Consider the following 18,213-nt stretch of genomic DNA (forward strand, 5'->3'; position numbering starts at 1 on the left):
GTGTAAAGGCAGATGGTGACAGGATGCAACTGCTTGTTGCGTCATGGTTCTCGGCTGCGAAGAGAGCGATGAGAACTGAACTTCCTTGTGTCCGATTCCTCGGCAGTGGAGATGAGTCTGCCAGCCTCTGTCTTGTATTGTTTCTCAGTGGGAGCTTCTAAAGTCATTCATGTGTTTGCTTCCGTTCCTGTTTGTTCATTTCTATTTCATCCAGTGACATTGAAGAAGATATAAAATATTTTCTACATTATTCCATATGCATCTTTATTCATAGGGAACCATTCTCATTTCTTCTGCCCCTGTATCTATTTGGTTTACCCCCACATCCGATGATTTCTTAATGTTGATATTGGTTACACCTCAAAATGGAAGTAAGCATAAGATGCTGCCTTTGGTTTATTGTATTTCTGCAGTAACTGCTGAGTCAGGGTTTTAATTTCTTTCTAAATTGTTTAAGATGAAGTAGAATATAGATACGAGCTTGACTGAAGCGCTTGAAGCAATAATAATAATAGTAATAATTTTAAACGAAGGCGTGGAAGGACTGCGCCGGTCATTGAACGTGGAATAAAAGCAAACGTTTTGTAAATAAATAAATTGTCGCCTGCACTTCATCCATCAGACCACAGGGTGGCGATGTCGCGGAAGAAGGACCGGTGTGGAAAAGCGGAAGTCCGAAAACAAGCGTTCCGGAAACGGCCATGCCAAGTTGCCGGTTCATGAGTCCGTCACCAAACGAGCTCTGTAAAGTCTTTCGCGCGGTAAGTGACAGTGTTCTATCCATGTCGGTGGCTTCTGCTGCGGTTCTGAACGAGGTGAAACACTCGAGAGAAACTCGCGGTTTGGACTCGACATTAGAAAGACTTTACCGCGAACAGTGTCACACCAGTTCTGCAGAATCCACCTGTTGGAGTCAGCAAGAAACATGGCGCTCTGTCATGGCTCACGTGACGTGTCAAAACACAGGACAGTGTTGAGAGTGAAGTCTCTGAATCTTAAATGTTACAAATATGGAAAGATGACTTTCGTCTTGACATAAGCTGAATGTGTGTTACTTGCGTAGTAATAGTCTTATTTTGATATGGTGGATATCTAAGGTTAAACATGTCTATCATTTTACTTGAAGTGTCTTTAGTGTGTGGTATTTTGTTTCAGGTGTATGTTTTTTCAGGGACAACAATTGTGCTAAAATGCGCACTTCTCCTTGAAAAGAATGTCATTATTAATAAAAAACTAAACTTCTCCAAGTCACATCTCCGTCGTGAGTTGTCAGAGCTTCAGTCGTGTAGTGAAGGGCAAATGCCACCGAGGCTTTGGCGCTTGTGTCTCTCTTCCTGAGGTGCAGTGATTCCAAGTATTGTGTCGGAGCGCGTATCAAAATATCGGTGTCACAACGTCATTGCTGCATCGCTTCGCTGCTTCAAAATGTTTGGAGGCTTTTTATTGGCTCGTCGTCTGTCGGTGCGCGTCTTTGGCTCATAGCGTGTTAATGCATTGCGAACCAAATGACAGCCCATCATTTCTGAAGGTTTTCTTCAAAACTTCTCAGAGACATGACAATGTTTCTGAGTCCAAACACCACGGTCATTTGCATAGTAGGGAGGAAGATCGAATCCTGTCGGTGACTTTCAGTGCAGTGTTTTCAAGAAAGCTTTCTTCAATTGATTCTCATTGTGATTTGTATTTATTCTCTGCGTTAATACTGGATTTGATTGTAACGTTTATATCAATATCATTTGGTATGGATGAACTAAACAGTTGAAGGGCCACACAGACGTGTCTGAACTTTTCTTGCTGTCATGGATTGAACCGTTGTTCTTGACAGGTTGCTATAGCTTCAGTTGTCCAGCAGATGGCACCGCCACTGAAGTTTTGAAGCTTCCAACTGTGTCCGGCACAATTGTTACAAAAGCCTAAGTGCTTCACCAGACTTGACAGAGTTTCCATGGAGCAGGTGGAAATGTTGAGGTGATGCTGATGTTTCCTGGAGACGGTGTGAACCAAGGACAGTGTTTCACTGACTGACTGTGAGTTCTGAACCAATGGTGGCAGTGGAGCTGGTGTGATTTGGAGCTGCGTGGCTGGAACGACGGCCGGTGCAGAGGAGGTCACGTCTGTGGACTTCCTCACTGTGATCATGGCTCAGGTGTGACCCTGTTGCTCCAGTTGAACTGAGTTGTTGCAACCACTTGTGACTTTAAAGTGAAGAAGACATGAAACCGTGAACCAAAAGAGTTGAAGTTTTTCACACAGCTTCTGTGAGAGTTGAGCTGGGTTCTGTCTTGTAGCTTCTGCTGGTGGGTGAGCAGATGAATGAAGAAGCTGTGGGTTTGGAAAATAAAGATGAGCAGCATGTTTGTTGGAAGTGAGCCGTGTTCCTCACCCTCTGGTCACATGGTGACATGTCACGTGGTCCCTCCTGAGAGTTTGATCCACATGTGTTGTGCGACTTCATAGTTCCACATCCACTGTCCAGTGGAGACATGAGCCTGGACCTTGGTGAACTGATGCAGCCTTTAGTGTCAGCACCAGTCGTGACCATGAGGTGAGGGAGCTTCATGTCGCCATGACAACGGTGACGTCACAGTGAAGTAATTGCTTGATTGTGTGCAGGTGTGTTCAGCCAATCAGGAGGAGAGTGGGGGGCGGAGCTATCCTGCAGCCAATCAGCACGGAGCATTGAGCACACCTGCAGACGATCATCTCATCACCTGCTGGCTCCTGCAGCAGCTCAGTCTGGTAGAAGCTTCTGCGGACTGAGCTCCTCAGAAGGTTGGGCCTTTCACCTGCACCATGTTGCTGCTCTGCTCCTCAGTTCTGCTCGACTTTCCTCTTCCTAGTGTCTTGCTGTTTTCTCAGCACTCTGTTCTGTGGCTGTCCTTCCTGATGTTGTTCCTCAGCTCTGCTTTGTCTCTGCTTAGTCTGACTTCCTGGTCTGTATGTATGTGGCTTTGTTCTCTAGACTACAGTATGTTCTCAGCTGTAAACGTCTGTCCTGTGAAGCTCTCCCTCCTGTGGCTGGCCTTCCTCACTTTGCTCCTCAGATCTGCTTCAGCTTCCCCTAATGTCTTGTCACAGACTATTGTCTAAACTACAGTATGTTGTCAGCTCACCACTCCTGGTGTGCAACTCTCTCCTGTGTTTCACTCTGGCAGCCTGTCTCCTCCACTTCAGCTTCCTCTGACTTCCTGGTGTCTCTGCTGCTTCTCTCAGCTCAGCACTCCTGTGACTGCTTGCTGTCTTTTCTGACTTTAGTTCCTGAGCTTCCTCTGACTACTTCTGTGGCTCACTATCTTCTAACCTCAGCTCTCTCTGCTGTGACTGGTCTTCCTCACTTCGGCTTCATCTGACTTGGTTTACTGCTGGAGAGATGAAGCTCTCACTGCTGTTTCACACTGGCTGCCTGTCTCCTGCACTTCCTGAGCTCTGCTCCTGACTTGTACTTGGTGGCTCACTATCTTCTCTAAACTGGGCTCTCTCTTCTATGACTGGCCTTCCTCACTTGACTTCAGCTTCCTCTGACTTCCTGCTTTAGATGGGAGAGGTAAAGCTCTCACTGCTGTTTCACACTGGCTGCCTGTCTCCTGCACTTTCTGAGCTCTGCTTCGGTCTCTGCTGCTCCTCCTGAGGCTCTGAGGTAACACTTCCCTCTACTGTTCCAGGTTGAGATGAAGATGGTTCCTTGCTGCAGCCACCACAGGTGAGTCAGTTGTGAGCAGCAGAATGACTTGATTTCCTGCAGACTCATGTGCTCCTGGATGCCCTGAGAGCCACTTCCTGCCGTGATACACAGGAAGTGCAGGTAGGTGACTGAGCAGCATCATAACATTGTATTTCTGTTGGCTTTGAGACTCTGCTCTTGTCTCCACAGACACCAGCTGAAGCTGTGACACAGGAAGTGCTGGGACATGACAGGAAGTGCAGGTTGGTGACTTGGCAGCACAACTTTCTTTGAGACTGCTCTAGTCTCTACAGATGTCAGCGGAAGCGGCTTCTGTTAGCTTTGAAAGTTCTTTTCTCCTGAGGTGTGTCAGCTGGAGCCACTTCCTGCTGTGACCTGGAAGTGGACTTTGACAGGTGAGAAGGTCTGGTTCTGTCTTTGCAGGTCTGGCTGTTGGAGCTCCACTCTCCACCAAGGTGACAAGACTTGGCTGGTGTTGCAGAGGCTCAGAAGAGTGCCGTTTCTCTGTAACAGGTGGTTATTCTGTCTGCAGTGAGCAGCAGCAGGTAAGAACTGGAGACAGTGCTGGTTTTATCATGTTTTTATTGACAGACATTTGCTCATTGGACACAAGTGTGAGGATCTGCAGCTTCAGGTGAGTTTCTTTGCAAGTTGAATCACATCTTGATTTTGCAGCTCTTCAAGCCTCTGGAGAAAAAGAAGTTTATGGTGAGCATGTTTTTGTTCCCTTTTCCTTCTGTATTAAACGCTATGGCGCTCTCACCTGATGATTGATTCTGTCTCTTGCAGGACACGTGTCTCCCAGCTGGTCGATCTGCACAAGACAAGAGTCACAAGCATGTTTCAACTGTCCTTGGTCAATAAAACATGAACACAACTGTGGTTTCTTAAACTTAATAAAATCATGAGTCAGCAGGTCTCTGTCCTCATGTGACTCCACGACACAGACAGCAATGTTCATGGAGGTGTCACTGCCCTATTTGCTTCTTCATCCCGTTTTGCTTCCAGGGCTCAGTTTTATGACGTCATTTCCTGTCCACATGCGCACATGGGTGCAGCTGCTTGACACAAATTAGAAACGTCAATGCGCCACACCTCACATTTCATCAAGAGAAGCAGAATTTGAATTACGCCGACGTATTAACTGTATTTTATATATATCACGACATTTGACTTGTATTCAACAATTCGGATATTTTAACAAGATTTTGTTTTGTTTGATGAATCGTCCAAAGGAAACTTTTGTGATGGTCACCTTGTTTATTTGTTCATCTTATAGCCTGTTAGTCCTTCTTCTTGTTTATTTCTTTTTCTCTATCGACACCTAGTGGTCATTTTACAAACATCACTGATTGTCAGATTTCAGATAAAATTGGATCTTTCTGTGCAGTTTGCATGCAGTTTTCTATCTTGCCTACGAGGTCTCAGTGGTTCATTTGGTTTATTGCAACCAAATAAACAACAGGACAAACTTTTCTGAGGATTACATTTTATTAACAAAATGTGAAAACACACCAACATTATTTCTAAATGACTTGTATATAAAATAAGTTCAGTCATTTAGAAATAATGTTGGTGTGTTTTCACATTTTGTTAATAAAATGTAATCCTCAGAAAAGTTTGTCCTGTTTATTTGGTTGCAATAAACCAAATGAACCACTGAGACCTCGTAGGCAAGATAGAAAACTGCATGCAAACTGCACAGAAAGATCCAATTATTTTATCTGAAATCTGTGACAATCAGTGATGTTTGTAAAATGACCACTAGGTGTCGATAGAGAAAAAGAAATAAACAAGAAGAAGGACTAACAGGCTATAAGATGAACAAATAAACAAGGTGACCATCACAAAAGTTTCCTTTGGACGATTCATCAAACAAAACAAAATCTTGTTAAAATATCCGAATTGTTGAATACAGGTCAAATGTCGTGATATATATAAAATAAGGTTAAAATACAGTTAATGCGTGGGCGTAGTACTTTAGTAACTCAAATGCTGCTTCTCTTGATGAAATACGAGCGTGTAGTGAGGCGTGGCGCAATGACGTTGCTAATTTGATTCTAATTTATGTGTCAAGCAGCTGTGTGCATGTGGACAGGAAATGACGTCATACACACTGAGCCTTGGAAGCAAAACCGGATGAAGAAGCAAATAGGGCAGTGACACTCGGCAATTCAACCTCTTTCACACACTTGATGGGGACAAAGCTGTGTCACTCACCTGCTTCTGTCCCACTGACGCTCAGTGGATCCTGCCACTGTTCTACACACAGCATGAGCTCTGTGGTTCACCAGTGACTCCCTGCAGACAAGAGCAGCAAATAAACACCACAGTGGAAATAGTCTTTGAGGGTCAAAGGTCAGCCACACTTGACTCAACACATTAAGAATCAGGTGGGAACAGTGTTGTGCCACTGACCTGGGTGCATCTGGCTGAAGTCACCCTCCTGGTACTTGATACCTGAGGCCACAAGTGGTCAGCTTCCACGGTGACCTGACTTCAGGAGCTGCTGTCAGACACAACACTGACTGGACCAGCAGGAGTGAGGCGTCACAGCTGCAAATACATGACTTCCAGTTGGACTGAGGTCGTTGACAGGGGCTACCTGGAAGTGAGCAGAGGACACCCACATGAATCACAAGTGTTTTTTTGTCTTGAGTGAGAAAATAAAGGCTCCAAACCTTGGCTGTATTTCTTGAGCAACTGCACTTTGAGGGTCCAAGGTTGGTCTGTCGTGGGGTGACACCTGAGGACCCAGGTGGACAGATGTAAGTGATGGGTGCATGTCAGCCACAGAGCACTGACTCAGCAGTTAGCTGTCACTCAGGCCTGGCTCTGTCACATGACCAGCCATCACTGGCAGCAGCTCTGCTGATACTGTGTAAACTGACTGACCGAGGAGAGGCCCACGATGAGGTCAGTGAGTTGGTGGCCAGCAGCGCTGCTGGACTCTGGTGGACATCAGACTTGTGAGAGGGACCTGCTGCACCCCATGATGGGTCTGGAATTTTCAGGAGGCTCAGCTCTGTGGAGGAGAAGAAGAAGAGGCAATACCTCAGTTCACGCAGTCAGCATCACCTCTGCCAGCAGATGCAGCCTGAACATATCCACTCTGGTCCTACAGGACCTTTCCTGGGCCACAGAGGTGTCAGCCCATGTGATCCAAGGCAGCGCTGACATGAGGCCCAGCAGAACTGGACACACAAGCTGACCACAACTGGTCTTTTATTCATGCGCTGACAAGGCTTCTAAGCCGTTTTCAGAGCTCAGTCGGTGGTTCACGAATGATGTGAGGTCTCCACTAAAATGGTTGTTCTGATGCTGAGATTTGAGAGTGGACGGTGCTTCACAAAGCCTCACCAGCAGGTCGCTGGAACACGTGCGGCGTCACAGGAAACGGGTTTCATATTTCAGACTCTTCCAAGTGGCCTTGGCTCTGTTGACGGTTGTGCACACTCCTGGCCGTGAGCTGCCGTCTGACATGGCTCCCAACTGGCGATGGAGCTGCCTCTGAAGACCCAGGGCTCGCAGCCTGGAAGCAAAGCAAACAATATCAATAAGTGTTGGGTGAACTTCCTTCGCTCCACCATTCCAAACATCCTTGCACGCGCACTCGATGCCTCCAGTCACAATGAGAAGGTGGTTCCAACTGAGGTCAGCTGGTGTCCACACAGGTGAGCAACACGCGCGACCATGTTGTCGGAGGCAGCAAGTCGACTGTGGGAATCATATTCGACGCAAATAACATCTGAATAAACGATGAGGTGAACGGCAACAAAGACAACAACGCGGCTGGACTCGGTGTTTCAGTATGTGACACGTACTCACCGGATCCAGAGCGCGAGCCAACACGAGCCACTCGAAGCGTCGCCGCCACCGCGAACATTTAATAAGCGACGACTCGTTAAAGAGCGCGTCACTTCATGGCAACAACAACGGCAACAAACGTTGTTAGAAGTCGCTGAACGCCAAGTTCCCCGGGAGCACCGCGTGTGCTTACAGCAGCTAGCAGAGCGGCTAATGCACCGGCGCAGGTGCAGACAACGATCCAGGAAGTGACGTATAGTCACTTCCGCTAACGGTAAAATATTTTAGGAAATAAGTTATAATAGAATAAGATACGTCCTGTTATTGATTATGAAGTGCGCATTATTGAATACAAAAATGAAACTTTCGATTTACAAATCCGTCAACGCTCATTAATTCTGTAAATAAATCGGGAAACGTCGCGACCTACCTGGCGCCTGAGGGTCGCGATCTGCGCCCGGATGCTGCTCAGGAAGGTGACTGAGATGGAGAAGAGGCCCTGAGGTCACTGAACACCCGAGGAAGAAGGAAGAAGGTTCTCCGTCACGCTGCTGGACCCGCTGTAAGGCTTCACTCACGCCACCAGAGGGCGCCATCGCGCCGCCTGAGCCGCAGACGGTCGGCCGTCACCTTCATGCATGTTTGTCAGAATGAAAACAAGAGTCTCGTTTCGTATCCAAGTTTAATTTAAAGGTGTAAACACACGCGTGAGGAGGAGACTGGATGTTGAGGAAGGGAGATCGGTGAGAGGAGCTCAAGAGACGCAGAGCTCTGAAAGTCTTAATACAGGCGAGTCACGTCGAGTCACTCGAAACGCTGCTCGACTCCAACGCCACACTGTGACCAACATGCACGAGGGAGTCCTTCAGTATTTACACTTGAGGCTGGGGAGGTCACATGACGCGCTGAAGTAAAGCTGGAGTGCACGAACGGAACACGTGGACCTTGGTGGAGCAGAATCTTTGGAGTCTGGCGCGGTGAGCGGGAGCATGGACGCGATGAGTGGGTTTGGGCTGGTAAGGCGGGTCATGTGACTCAGTCTGTGGGGCCGGACTACAGCGAGCAGCTGGCCTCGTTGGAGCAGTCGTGGCTGTGCGCGTCTCTCTTGCGCGGCTGCGGCTGCTGACGCGGCGCAGAGCGCCTCCCATGCTCCGGGTGGCGCTGCCTGGTTCCGTGCGTCTCCTCGTATCCTGGCTTGGTGCTGTCGGGGAGCTGGAAGTTGTCGTCGTAAGTTCCGTCCGAGCTGTCCGGCGCCACCTGCAGGTAGGCTCTGACGCGGTGGCGGCGCGCTCCTGCGTCGTCGCTGTAGTCGATGACTCGGCACTCGTAGAAGCCTTCGTCGGACTGTTTGACCCGAGAGAGACGCAGCTTGTGGGAGATGTTGCTGCCGACCACCTTTACCACCTGGAGGAGGAAGAAGAGGACCGTCAGCGTGGAGAGAGATGAAGGTGGAGGGGGGGAGGACTCACGCTGATCTTGGTGGCGTCCTGCGGCAGCTCCTCCTCTGGCGCCACCTGTAGCAACACACAAGCGTCTGAGCATGTGACCTCAAGTGAAACCACCTGGAAGTGCTGACCTGGTTGGTGGTCCAGGGCTGCGTGTCGGTCCAGTCCTGGTGGTTCCGGATGTACCACCACTGGATCTCCAGCGAGTACGACGGCGTCCCAGCACCTCGGAAGGAGCACGCCATCTCCACGTCCTGCCCTCGCTGGGCGGAGACGTCATGAGGGACCTCAGTGAACACGGCTGCGGGAGAAGAGACGCTTGGTCACACACTTCCTGTCGCACGTGAGCAAGAGAAGAAGAGGAGGAGAGGAGAGGAGACCCTGGTGGGACACGGCCAGCCTGACTCCCACAGCTGTGCTTTATTAAAGTCATAACTCACTGGTGCTGTGATAACAGCTTCAATAAACTCTGTGTGTGTGTGTGTGTGTGTGTGTGTGTTGGCACTGCAGAACCACTGCTGATGACACACTCCCGGACAGAACCAGGGGCCACACACAGCTGCTCACACACAGACCGGACGCTCCAGTGGTTCCTGCCTCAGCATCGGCTGACCTCTGCCCCGACACGTCACGTGGGGTCCCCTCCGTCCCCTCTGGTCCAGAAGAGCCTGGCGGAGCAATGGAACCAGAACCATCGGCAGCAGGTGTCACATCTGAGCGGCTGCCGACCCAGCGGCGCTTCCTCAACCCTCCTGGCTCCTCGTGTGTTTGCCGCGTCGGCATCGTTTGACTTGTTTGATTTGTTTGTCTTGGCAGACGCGGCGAGCTAATGAGCATCAGATCATATCAGGGGCCTGTGTTGGAAACACAATCTGCGGGGCCCGAGAGACGCTGACACGATTAATGGCTGCCTCACATCCAGGAGCGAAGCCTGCTCCCGCAGCAGGCGTCTGGGCTGAGGCGGGAGCCTCGGCAACACTGGGCTCAGCCGGTCTGCTCCCGAGCGCAGGAAGCTCCTGCAGCTGGAGGGAGACAGGAACTAAGCGGCGCGAACGCGGCTCACACATCACTCTCTGACCAGCACAAGCCGATTAGCAACAGCACATGAAAGAGCGGCTCCTGGAGGCCCAGCCGCCGGTTCAGTGGGCTCCAGCTCGCTCAAACAGTGGACACACACGCATGCGGCGCCGACTCACACCAGCGCTGAGGAGAAGAGCCTCTCCACGGCGCCGTAATGACAGAGACGCAGTCACGGACAGCCCTGTCTGACAGTGGCCAGCAGCTGTGGGTCTTGAGAAGGTGACCACCTGGACCTGAGCGAACACTAGGGGGCGCTGTCTTCCTGCTGAGCGACTCAGTGTTTGGATGAATGAACGCTCAGGAGCGCACGGGTCAAAGACCAGCCCAGGGAACGTGGGACTGAACTCAAACAGCGACACACTCCAGGTCCCATTTCAATTTCCGTGGCTGCTTTCCTGCAGCTCAAGTTCGACATGAGGCGCCGTGCTTAACATAAACGCATCACATGACCCCCACAGCGCCTCCTCTTCCTCCAGCCTGCACTGTTTCTCCACTGAAGCAGGAAGAGAGGGGACCCGGTGCCACCGTGCTCCATCTGCAGATCCGGATCTGCCCGGACAGGACCAGGTCCTGCTGGGACCTCTCCATGCATCTCTCCATACACACACACTTTTGGTCATCAGTCTCACAATGCCTTCATCGCACACAGACACACACACACATGTTGGTATCTCTATCTTTATGAGGATGCCGTAACCCTTTCCCCAGCCTCTCCTCCTGAACCTGACCATCCAAAGCACATGGCTCCCCTGAACCAGGACTTTGAACCAAACGGGAACCCAGTTATTTTGATGTTTTCACCCGCAAAACTCTATGAGGACTGGCCAAAATGTCCTCATAAGGCCAATGTCTTGTCAAAGATTGGTCCACACAAGACTATCAATACATGTACGCAGACACACACCAGCCACAAGATGAGTTTCAGTCGTGGAGGGAACCTGAGCGGAGGAAGCTGTGGAAGTTCAAAGCAGCCTGCAATCATTCCTCTCTCTCACACACACACTCACACACACACACACACACACACACTCACACACACGGAGAGCAGCGATGGCGAGGACGCTCGCAGCGGAAGCCACTTATGGAGCAAGACAGAAGCAGAGTCCTTGACTGCGGCCGACCCTGCAGCTTGTTTGTGCTGATTCCCAGAGAGTTAGAAGGAGAAGATGGGAGGGGAGATAAGACCAAGCCAGGAGGATGAAGGAGCAACACTTGAGGGCGCCGCTTCATGCACGTCACGCCCGCCTGTCGGGGACAGATGGAGGGACGCCACATGAAAGTTTCATCTCCATTCTTTATTCACCAGGCCGCCGCAGGACAGCTCCTCTCTCTTAACCACAGGGAACATCCACACCATGTTTCCACCACTGTCTCTGACTCGCTCCAAACAATCAGCCCGGTGACAGGACGGTGCGGTTCCACTGCCAGCAGCTTCATTCTTCCCATTCATGCAGAACATGTGGGTTTCAAATGAACGACGGAGACAGAGACGGAGCCCAGCAGTCCGACATCACCACAGAGAGCCAATCCTCACCAGAGTCAGGGCGCGTGATGTAAATCTGACGGGAATTCCAGGCACCGCTGAACCAGGGGCGGCGGTGATGGATAGCGAGCGCCAGTGTGTTTTTCTAGCGAAAGAGTCGCCGCAGAGGCGGATATTTATGTCCCGGCTGTGAAGCCGCGCTGTCAGTAATCACTCCTCTGCTCTTCCCAGAATGCCCTGCAGCACTTCTCATCTCAGCGCGCACAACGTTGGCAGGTCGAGACCCGAACAGCGACTGCTGAGCACCAACAAGCTTTCAAGTGTCGCCTGGTTCCACGTGCTGCAGGTGATGTAACAGGGCGACAGGAACACGCACTGAAGTCTGACACTGTGGCCCAGCATCCTCTGGTGAGGACGTTTCACTGATGGTGAGTGGAGCCAGCGGCTGGACCGCCAGGGGGAGCACGTTCAACGACTCAAGGGCCTGACCATATGACAGAAGCACTGGACTGGAGTGGTCCCTTCACCAGGCCACCCCGGCATCACCCTGGCCTCACACCATAGGCCTCTCCCCGGCACGACTCTGGCATCACCCCGGCCTCTCACCAAAGGCCTCACCCTGGCCTCTCCCCGGCCTCTCCAGCTAACTCCCTCCCCTGCCGGAAACACCCTCCAACTGCTCCCCTTCCAGACACTTTCCCAGCATCTTATTGGCTCATTTAGCCAGCGCTGATTCATTAGAGAAATTGATTGGCTGGAATAATCAGCCGGCGGGAAAAGCAACACTAATGAGGAGTTAATTGAGGCGTCAGAGGCAGAAACAGACGAGGTCCGGGTGGACCTCCAGCAGATCGGCACTAATGTTGCTCTGATCGCCGGCTCTCTCCTCATCATCTGGCCAGAGACAAAAGCTGGGACTCACAGCTCAGTGCTGATAACTGGTCAGTGTGGAGCAGCTGGAAGGCCAGTGGTGTGAGGGGGGGGTCTGGACCTCCACTCAGGCAGGGGCCAGGCCCCAAAGTTCCGACAACAAGTCATGGTTTGGGTTAGAGGGCATGAAGCCAGTGCCAGCGTTTCTACTGCCGACTTGAGCCGTGACACGTCATGGTCTCCAGTCACGACTCATGTCTCCGGGTTTAGGCTGCAGCAAACGGTCCCTTCAGTATTGCAGTGTTCTATTTTTCGGTCAGTTCACGGAGACATCATCGGCAGAGGGGTCGGGGAGAGGGAGGAGCATGTCCTGTTAGAACTGGGGTCACGTTCCAGTAACCACTCAATCACGGCTTTAGCTACACAGCTAACAGTCCAGATGAACGCTGATATCCGGAGACACATCGCGACACACCACGATAAGTTTCACGTCGCGACTCACGGATGTAGAGCACCAGCAGGACTGAGGCGGCCACTTCATAATCTAAAATAATCCCAGTGTTACAATGATCTGTTGGTGAATAGAAGAGTCTTTCATCCTCACCAACGCTCCTGCGTGAGTCACTGAGCCGACGTGCCTCCGCCGTCACCACCATCGAGGCCACGCGCTGCTTCAGGTCGGGAACACGAATCCCAGAACACGTCGCTCTGAAATCTCTTGTTGCCCCCTTTTTCTCTGGCTCCCCTCAGGACCCAAACAAGTGTCTCTGCACTCATTTCCATAAAAATATCTCGTCTGCAGGAGCACGACTCCCTCGCCGCGGCACAGCACTGAGAAATGGGCCTGGTGAACACTGCATTCCAGATATTTCCAGCAGGGATTTGAGAGATTATGCTTGACACCGCAACAACAAGAGTTTTAGAGGCACAAACACAGCGCCGAGGAGGCTACTTTCATGATAATCCAGCGCGAGGTTCTGCTGCTGAGCCCAGCAGCAGCAGGAGAAGCTCAAGCAACAATCCTCCACCAAACCCCTCAGCAGGACTCCAACACTGGCCACGCCGCTCCGGAGCACCAGGTCAGAGGGGCACAACAAAGGTCAACTTCTGCGCTCCATGTTCAACTGGAGGCTGACATTGGCACCTTGAAAACTTACTGCAGAATCAACTCCTCCTGGACTTTGCAACCATGGCAACAGCAGATGGTAAACACCACTTCCAAGGTCGACTCTTGACTGAAATTCATTGTGAATTCATGTCAATCTCTTGTCAGAACACAAACACAGGCTGCTTCTCATTGAGCCCCACTCCAGGCGAGAGGTCGGGTCACGGACCGTCCAGGCTCACGGCGTGGATTTGAACAGGAAGTCAGCGAGACTCCGACACACAAGACAGAACCCCAGACCAGGTGTCAAAACCTCGTCCTGAGTCTGACCTTCACGAGACTCACAGTTCAGACTCATGAATAGAAGGGATTTAGATGTGTTTCTACCTGAAGTAGCCAGGAGGGAGACTCACTGATCCTGGTCTTTGGTCTCTCAGCAGCTCACAGAGGGCGAGTCGTGATTCAACATCACTGGTGAGGTGGGCTCCTCAGAAGTGTTGGCTCCAATTGAGCAACACGTGAGTGACATTCTGGCCTCAGACGTGGCAACGCCGAGCCTCGCTCTCCTCACTGACCTGCGCACCTGGACGGCGGGCGTTATTACAGTCAGGTCATGACAATGGGGGTGACTATTTGGGACAGGGCTGAAGCGACGTGCCTGCAGGGGGAGCCCTCGAGCTACACCGCGCTCATTTAAATGTGCTTCATAAACTGACAACTGTGAAATGAAACATTGAATTATGCATTTAAAACAAGGCGGCGAAGTCTCCCGCGGAGGGATTTCTGAAGGCAGTGTTGCTGAATGTTCCCGTTTGAATGACGCGCAGTTGAAGAAAACATCAATATTCATGGCTTTGTCTGTTCGGAACCGCGGGCGGGTGTCGGACTCGATATTACCGTTCCCGGTGATGTGGTTCTCCGTGGGTCCGGTTCCCTTCATGGACGCGCCAAGTTGGACGTAGAGTCCCAGGTAGTGAAAAGTCCCGAGCAGCAGCCGGAATGCCTCCATCTCGCCTCTGGTTTTCTTCTCCTGACGCCGACTCCGGGTCTCTAGTCACATCCGCAGGGTGAAGACGAAGGCACACTCCCCCCGTAGTGACTCGGTAAATCCAGGTGATGGGGAAGAGGCTGCAGGACCGGTCTACACCCGCAGACTGACGGCTGCGCCTCCGCGCGGGCGGATCTACATTCGGCGGAGGGAGACAGTGCCTCGCGCTCAGTGAAGCGGCTGCGTTAATTAGACAGCAGCGCTCCGGAATACGGAAGCCGAGTGGAGACCTGTTGCTCCAAGGACCACAGTCGGGCTGGTTGTAAAAAAGGCGATTCTCAACAGTGAGATCGAGTGGAAGGAACCTCGCCATGAATGGAAGAGAGGTGATCCAACATCTGACAAAAATATGAACTAAATAAGTGGATTTTAATAGGTTCCAAATACTTTACCATTTCAGAATGACTTATTGCTATTTCACAATGAAAGAGAAAATCTATTTCAGCTTCCAAATGTCCTGAAACTTGAAACTTGTTTTTTCAAACTCACCTTAAACACGTCAAAGATTCCAACGTCACTATTTTATTTACCATTTATAAACCGATTACTGACTTGTATCCAGCATTGCTGTTGTTTATAGTGAATGGTTGGTGAAATGTGCTTATGCTTGACAATATACTGATCAGTGTTTCACTGGCTAATGTGGTGTTCAGACCCACAGAAACTAGTCGCCAACAAACTCTCAACATTACATCTTTAGGTTGGTGACAGACGTGAACCTAGCAACTGTCAGAAGACCACTTGCAGCACAGCTTATTGCATATTTGAGTGGCTTGTACCTGGAGACTCTTTTTGGTCGGGCATCACCGACCCTGGATCTCAGCCTCAGATGAGCCCTCAAACAGAGCCACACCGGCCCAAAAACGCAGAGAGGCAGTGGGCCTACCTCGAATGACTCTCAGGCTGGAGGATGTGAGGGAGCTTCTGATCGTACTCTGGAGAGGACGGTTCCTGTCAGTGCTTCATTTAATGTCCTTGTTCAACACGCCATCAATCCTGGGCTGGGAAACCTGCTCCTTGTGGTCCCGCTAATAAAAGAGAGGAGACTAAAAGCACAGCGGCACTCAGTGTTTGCGTTCAGTCATTTGGAAAATACAATTACTCTCTTTCCCCTCGGCTGTGAAATTGCTGTACAACCGCTGTTAAACACGCCGCAGTCGTAATCACTGATAAGAGATGCGCGGCCCGGCCTCCTCCGTCAGGCTAATATTCCACCGACGCCCTGCCGCTCGCTCATCTTCTCGCTAAGTGATGCCAGATTTGAAGCAAACGCGGCAGATGCTGCAAGAGTTTGGGATCAAATCTCAGAAGGAACCAAATGGTGATGGCTCCTCAAGCTCCAAGCTGTCGGCTCCTCTACTCCGAGACCCTCACAGACGACAGAGTTGACTTACAAATGATGGACTGTGAGAATCAACGTCTCATACTTGAAATCCTGAAGTCCCGGTGAGCTCCTGGAAGTGAGGAATACCTGGACCAACAGAGACTTCAGCTTGGTGAGAAGGTTCCAGTGGAGACTACTGAAGCATGTCTCACCCTCACACAGGTTTCTGAACAAAGGTTTATTAGAAAATATCAAGACCTTCACAAGGACACACTGAAGGAACAGCTAACCCACTTGAGTCCCACATGTACAAGAAAGTCCAGGAAGCAACTACATCTAGAAGCTCTCCACAAGCTCCATCACCCTCTTTCTCTCCGCCTCTTTGAACTCGTCGCTCTTTCCATCCCCGATGCTCTCGGCATATTCTGGGAACAGAGATGCAGATGACGGTTGATCAACAGCAGCCGGGAGCATCTCCCCTAGAACTGGGAGCTCATGGTTTTCATATTAACATCCCATTCAACAGTAATGTCCAACTTGAATTCAAGTGGTGGAACAGGCTACAAGGATGTTCCAGGACACGGAAGAAAAGAAAAGAATGACTGAAAGAAGGATAGAGAAAGGAATGCAGGGAAAACAACAGAGAACAGGACGACACTGAAGATGAGAGGTGAAAGGACAAAAAGAAAAAGGAGGAGGAGGAGGAAAAAAATGGAGAAAAAGAAAACGACAGAGACAAATAAAGTGGGATCAACTTAACATTCAGCAAGAAGATGGATGAAAAAAAGAAGGGACAAAGGAAAAATACACAACGGACAAGAGGTAGATGCTTGTAAAAGAAAAAGAGATATAGCAATGTGGGGAAAAAGACAGTCAAGACGACAAAAAAAAAGAAGAAAAGGAGAGGAAATGTTTGGAAGAAACAGAAGGTTCTCAGGCTGAGATCACTCTGGAAGAGGAACCCCCTGACGGTGTCTCACCTCTCATAATGTGCCGCACCACCTTGACCGACCCTCCTCTCAGGTTGAGGATCTGATGAACTCTCTGCTGCAGCTGAAGCACACACAGAGTGGAGGTGAGGCACCTGGGGAGCGTTCCACTCTGGAGCGCAGCGTACCTGAGCAATCCCAGAGTTGCTGATCTCCACCATGATGTAGCAGATGAGCTGCAGCACGAAGAGGCCGGCGTCCAGGCGTCGCAGGTAGAACTCGTCCTCCATGTTGTCGTCCAGGATCTCGCCCCGCCGCACCATCTCCTGCAGGGCGACGACACCCGCTTCAGCTCGCAGCACTATTCAACTCAGATGTTGTTTCGCAGCTTTCCCACAAATCCATTTCCTTAACTGAGCCGACGCATGCAGGAATTGATTCTGCTACTTAGCTGCAAGCGCCGTGACACACACGTGTGCACACGCCTGCGGAGCTCTCTGAACAACCCTGTCAGGACTCCAATAAACCCGCCGCTGTTGATACACATGCCCAGCGCATTCATCATCATTAGCGATTAGGACCTGAGGCCACGCAGCGCAAACCGCTGGACCAGCTCTCACCGCAAGGACCGGCTCTCACTGCTGGACGTGCTCTCAACGCTGGACGTGCTCTCACCCAAACACAAACTTTTCAATCCAGACTCAAGACTCCCTTCCCACTCAGAACCGAGGACGGTCGTCGTGCAGGTTCTTACACCTCAGTCTCCTACACACCTATTTCAACCAGTCACCTTCAGAAGAGGCCACACGTTCTACGAGCAATTTCCACTCTTCCTTCAACCATTATAAACCATGACGTTGACCAATTTCTCCACAATAGCACTACAGACCCTCCAAGGCCATCTAAACAGGTGAAAAACGAACCAAGCCCCTCAGCTCCAGTCCCAGCTGCTTTACTGAGGAAGGAATGTCTGGCTCAGATAAAGTCAAAGACCTTCCTGGACTTGTTTTCCAGTGGAGAACCAGGGACCTGGTGGTGAAGCGCGGTGCAACACAGAGAACCCAGACAAGAGCCGACCTTTCAGCGCGCGTCTAATGAAAACAAATTGCCTTCATTGAGGTGCTAAAGGCTTAACACGCTTGACATTTACATCTCGATGATTTCAATCAGGCAAAATTAGAACCTTCAAAAGGCATTGTCCTTAAAGATTCATCACAGCCAAAAACCCAATTAGAGCTTTGAAGTTCAGCTCATTAGCACGTCGGGAATCAAAGGGCAGCTCCTCAGGAGCGGCAAACATCAGCGCAGCAGGTGAGGGAGGAGCGGCGCAGAGCAACAACATCTATTGTCATGTAGGTCTGTCGTCGTAGAAGCAGAGTCAGAGGGTGAGGGGCGTCTCCCGTGTGAGGCGCTGGGTCAGGTATGACTGTTGCTCCGGTG

The 18,213-nt window shown here is 50.7% G+C and overlaps 2 protein-coding genes and 2 long non-coding RNA genes across 9 annotated transcripts in view; 1 reads left to right on the plus strand and 3 right to left on the minus strand.

Annotated features, from left to right (window-relative positions):
- The first annotated feature begins 655 nt into the window (after positions 1-655).
- On the plus strand, positions 656-4,597 carry LOC128749257 (uncharacterized). 5 transcript variants are annotated; one of them, XR_008412914.1, is made up of 8 exons: positions 656-761; positions 2,458-2,545; positions 2,614-2,772; positions 3,663-3,802; positions 3,872-3,924; positions 4,106-4,195; positions 4,274-4,390; positions 4,472-4,597. It is a non-coding gene; the product is annotated as an uncharacterized LOC128749257 (long non-coding RNA). The 5 variants fall into 5 exon arrangements; XR_008412913.1 differs by having other exon boundaries at positions 4,274-4,597; XR_008412912.1 differs by having other exon boundaries at positions 3,872-4,390.
- Positions 4,250-7,698, minus strand: LOC128749258 (uncharacterized). The gene is made up of 8 exons (XR_008412915.1): positions 7,511-7,698; positions 7,043-7,214; positions 6,578-6,707; positions 6,364-6,428; positions 6,101-6,287; positions 5,903-5,983; positions 4,446-4,496; positions 4,250-4,369 (listed from the first exon to the last, which is right to left on the minus strand). It is a non-coding gene; the product is annotated as an uncharacterized LOC128749258 (long non-coding RNA).
- A 433-nt stretch (positions 7,699-8,131) lies between these two features.
- LOC128749680 (V-set and transmembrane domain-containing protein 2-like protein) lies at positions 8,132-14,654 on the minus strand. 2 transcript variants are annotated; one of them, XM_053849527.1, is made up of 4 exons: positions 12,972-14,321; positions 9,066-9,235; positions 8,959-9,003; positions 8,132-8,893 (listed from the first exon to the last, which is right to left on the minus strand). In XM_053849527.1, exons 1-4 carry the CDS (start codon positions 13,021-13,023, stop codon positions 8,543-8,545), a joined length of 618 nt encoding a protein of 205 aa, XP_053705502.1. In that variant the 5' UTR covers positions 13,024-14,321; the 3' UTR covers positions 8,132-8,542. The 2 variants fall into 2 exon arrangements, with proteins under 2 accessions (XP_053705502.1, XP_053705501.1); XM_053849526.1 differs by lacking the exon at positions 12,972-14,321 and adding an exon at positions 14,370-14,654 and having other exon boundaries at positions 8,133-8,893.
- Positions 14,655-16,073: 1,419 nt separating this feature from the next.
- Positions 16,074-18,213, minus strand: part of ctnnbl1 (catenin, beta like 1) — a 32,511-nt gene continuing 30,371 nt past the window's right edge. Inside the window, exons 17-19 of the mRNA XM_053849532.1 lie at positions 16,962-17,099; positions 16,825-16,897; positions 16,074-16,269 (exon numbers count right to left, since the gene is read on the minus strand). Of these exons, the coding sequence (XP_053705507.1) occupies positions 16,181-16,269; positions 16,825-16,897; positions 16,962-17,099 (300 nt within the window). The 3' untranslated portion in view covers positions 16,074-16,180. The remainder of the gene's footprint in view (positions 16,270-16,824; positions 16,898-16,961; positions 17,100-18,213) is intronic.

Source organism: Synchiropus splendidus, chromosome 18, assembly GCF_027744825.2.
Source record: "Synchiropus splendidus isolate RoL2022-P1 chromosome 18, RoL_Sspl_1.0, whole genome shotgun sequence".
NCBI classification, from domain to species: domain Eukaryota; kingdom Metazoa; phylum Chordata; class Actinopteri; order Syngnathiformes; family Callionymidae; genus Synchiropus; species Synchiropus splendidus.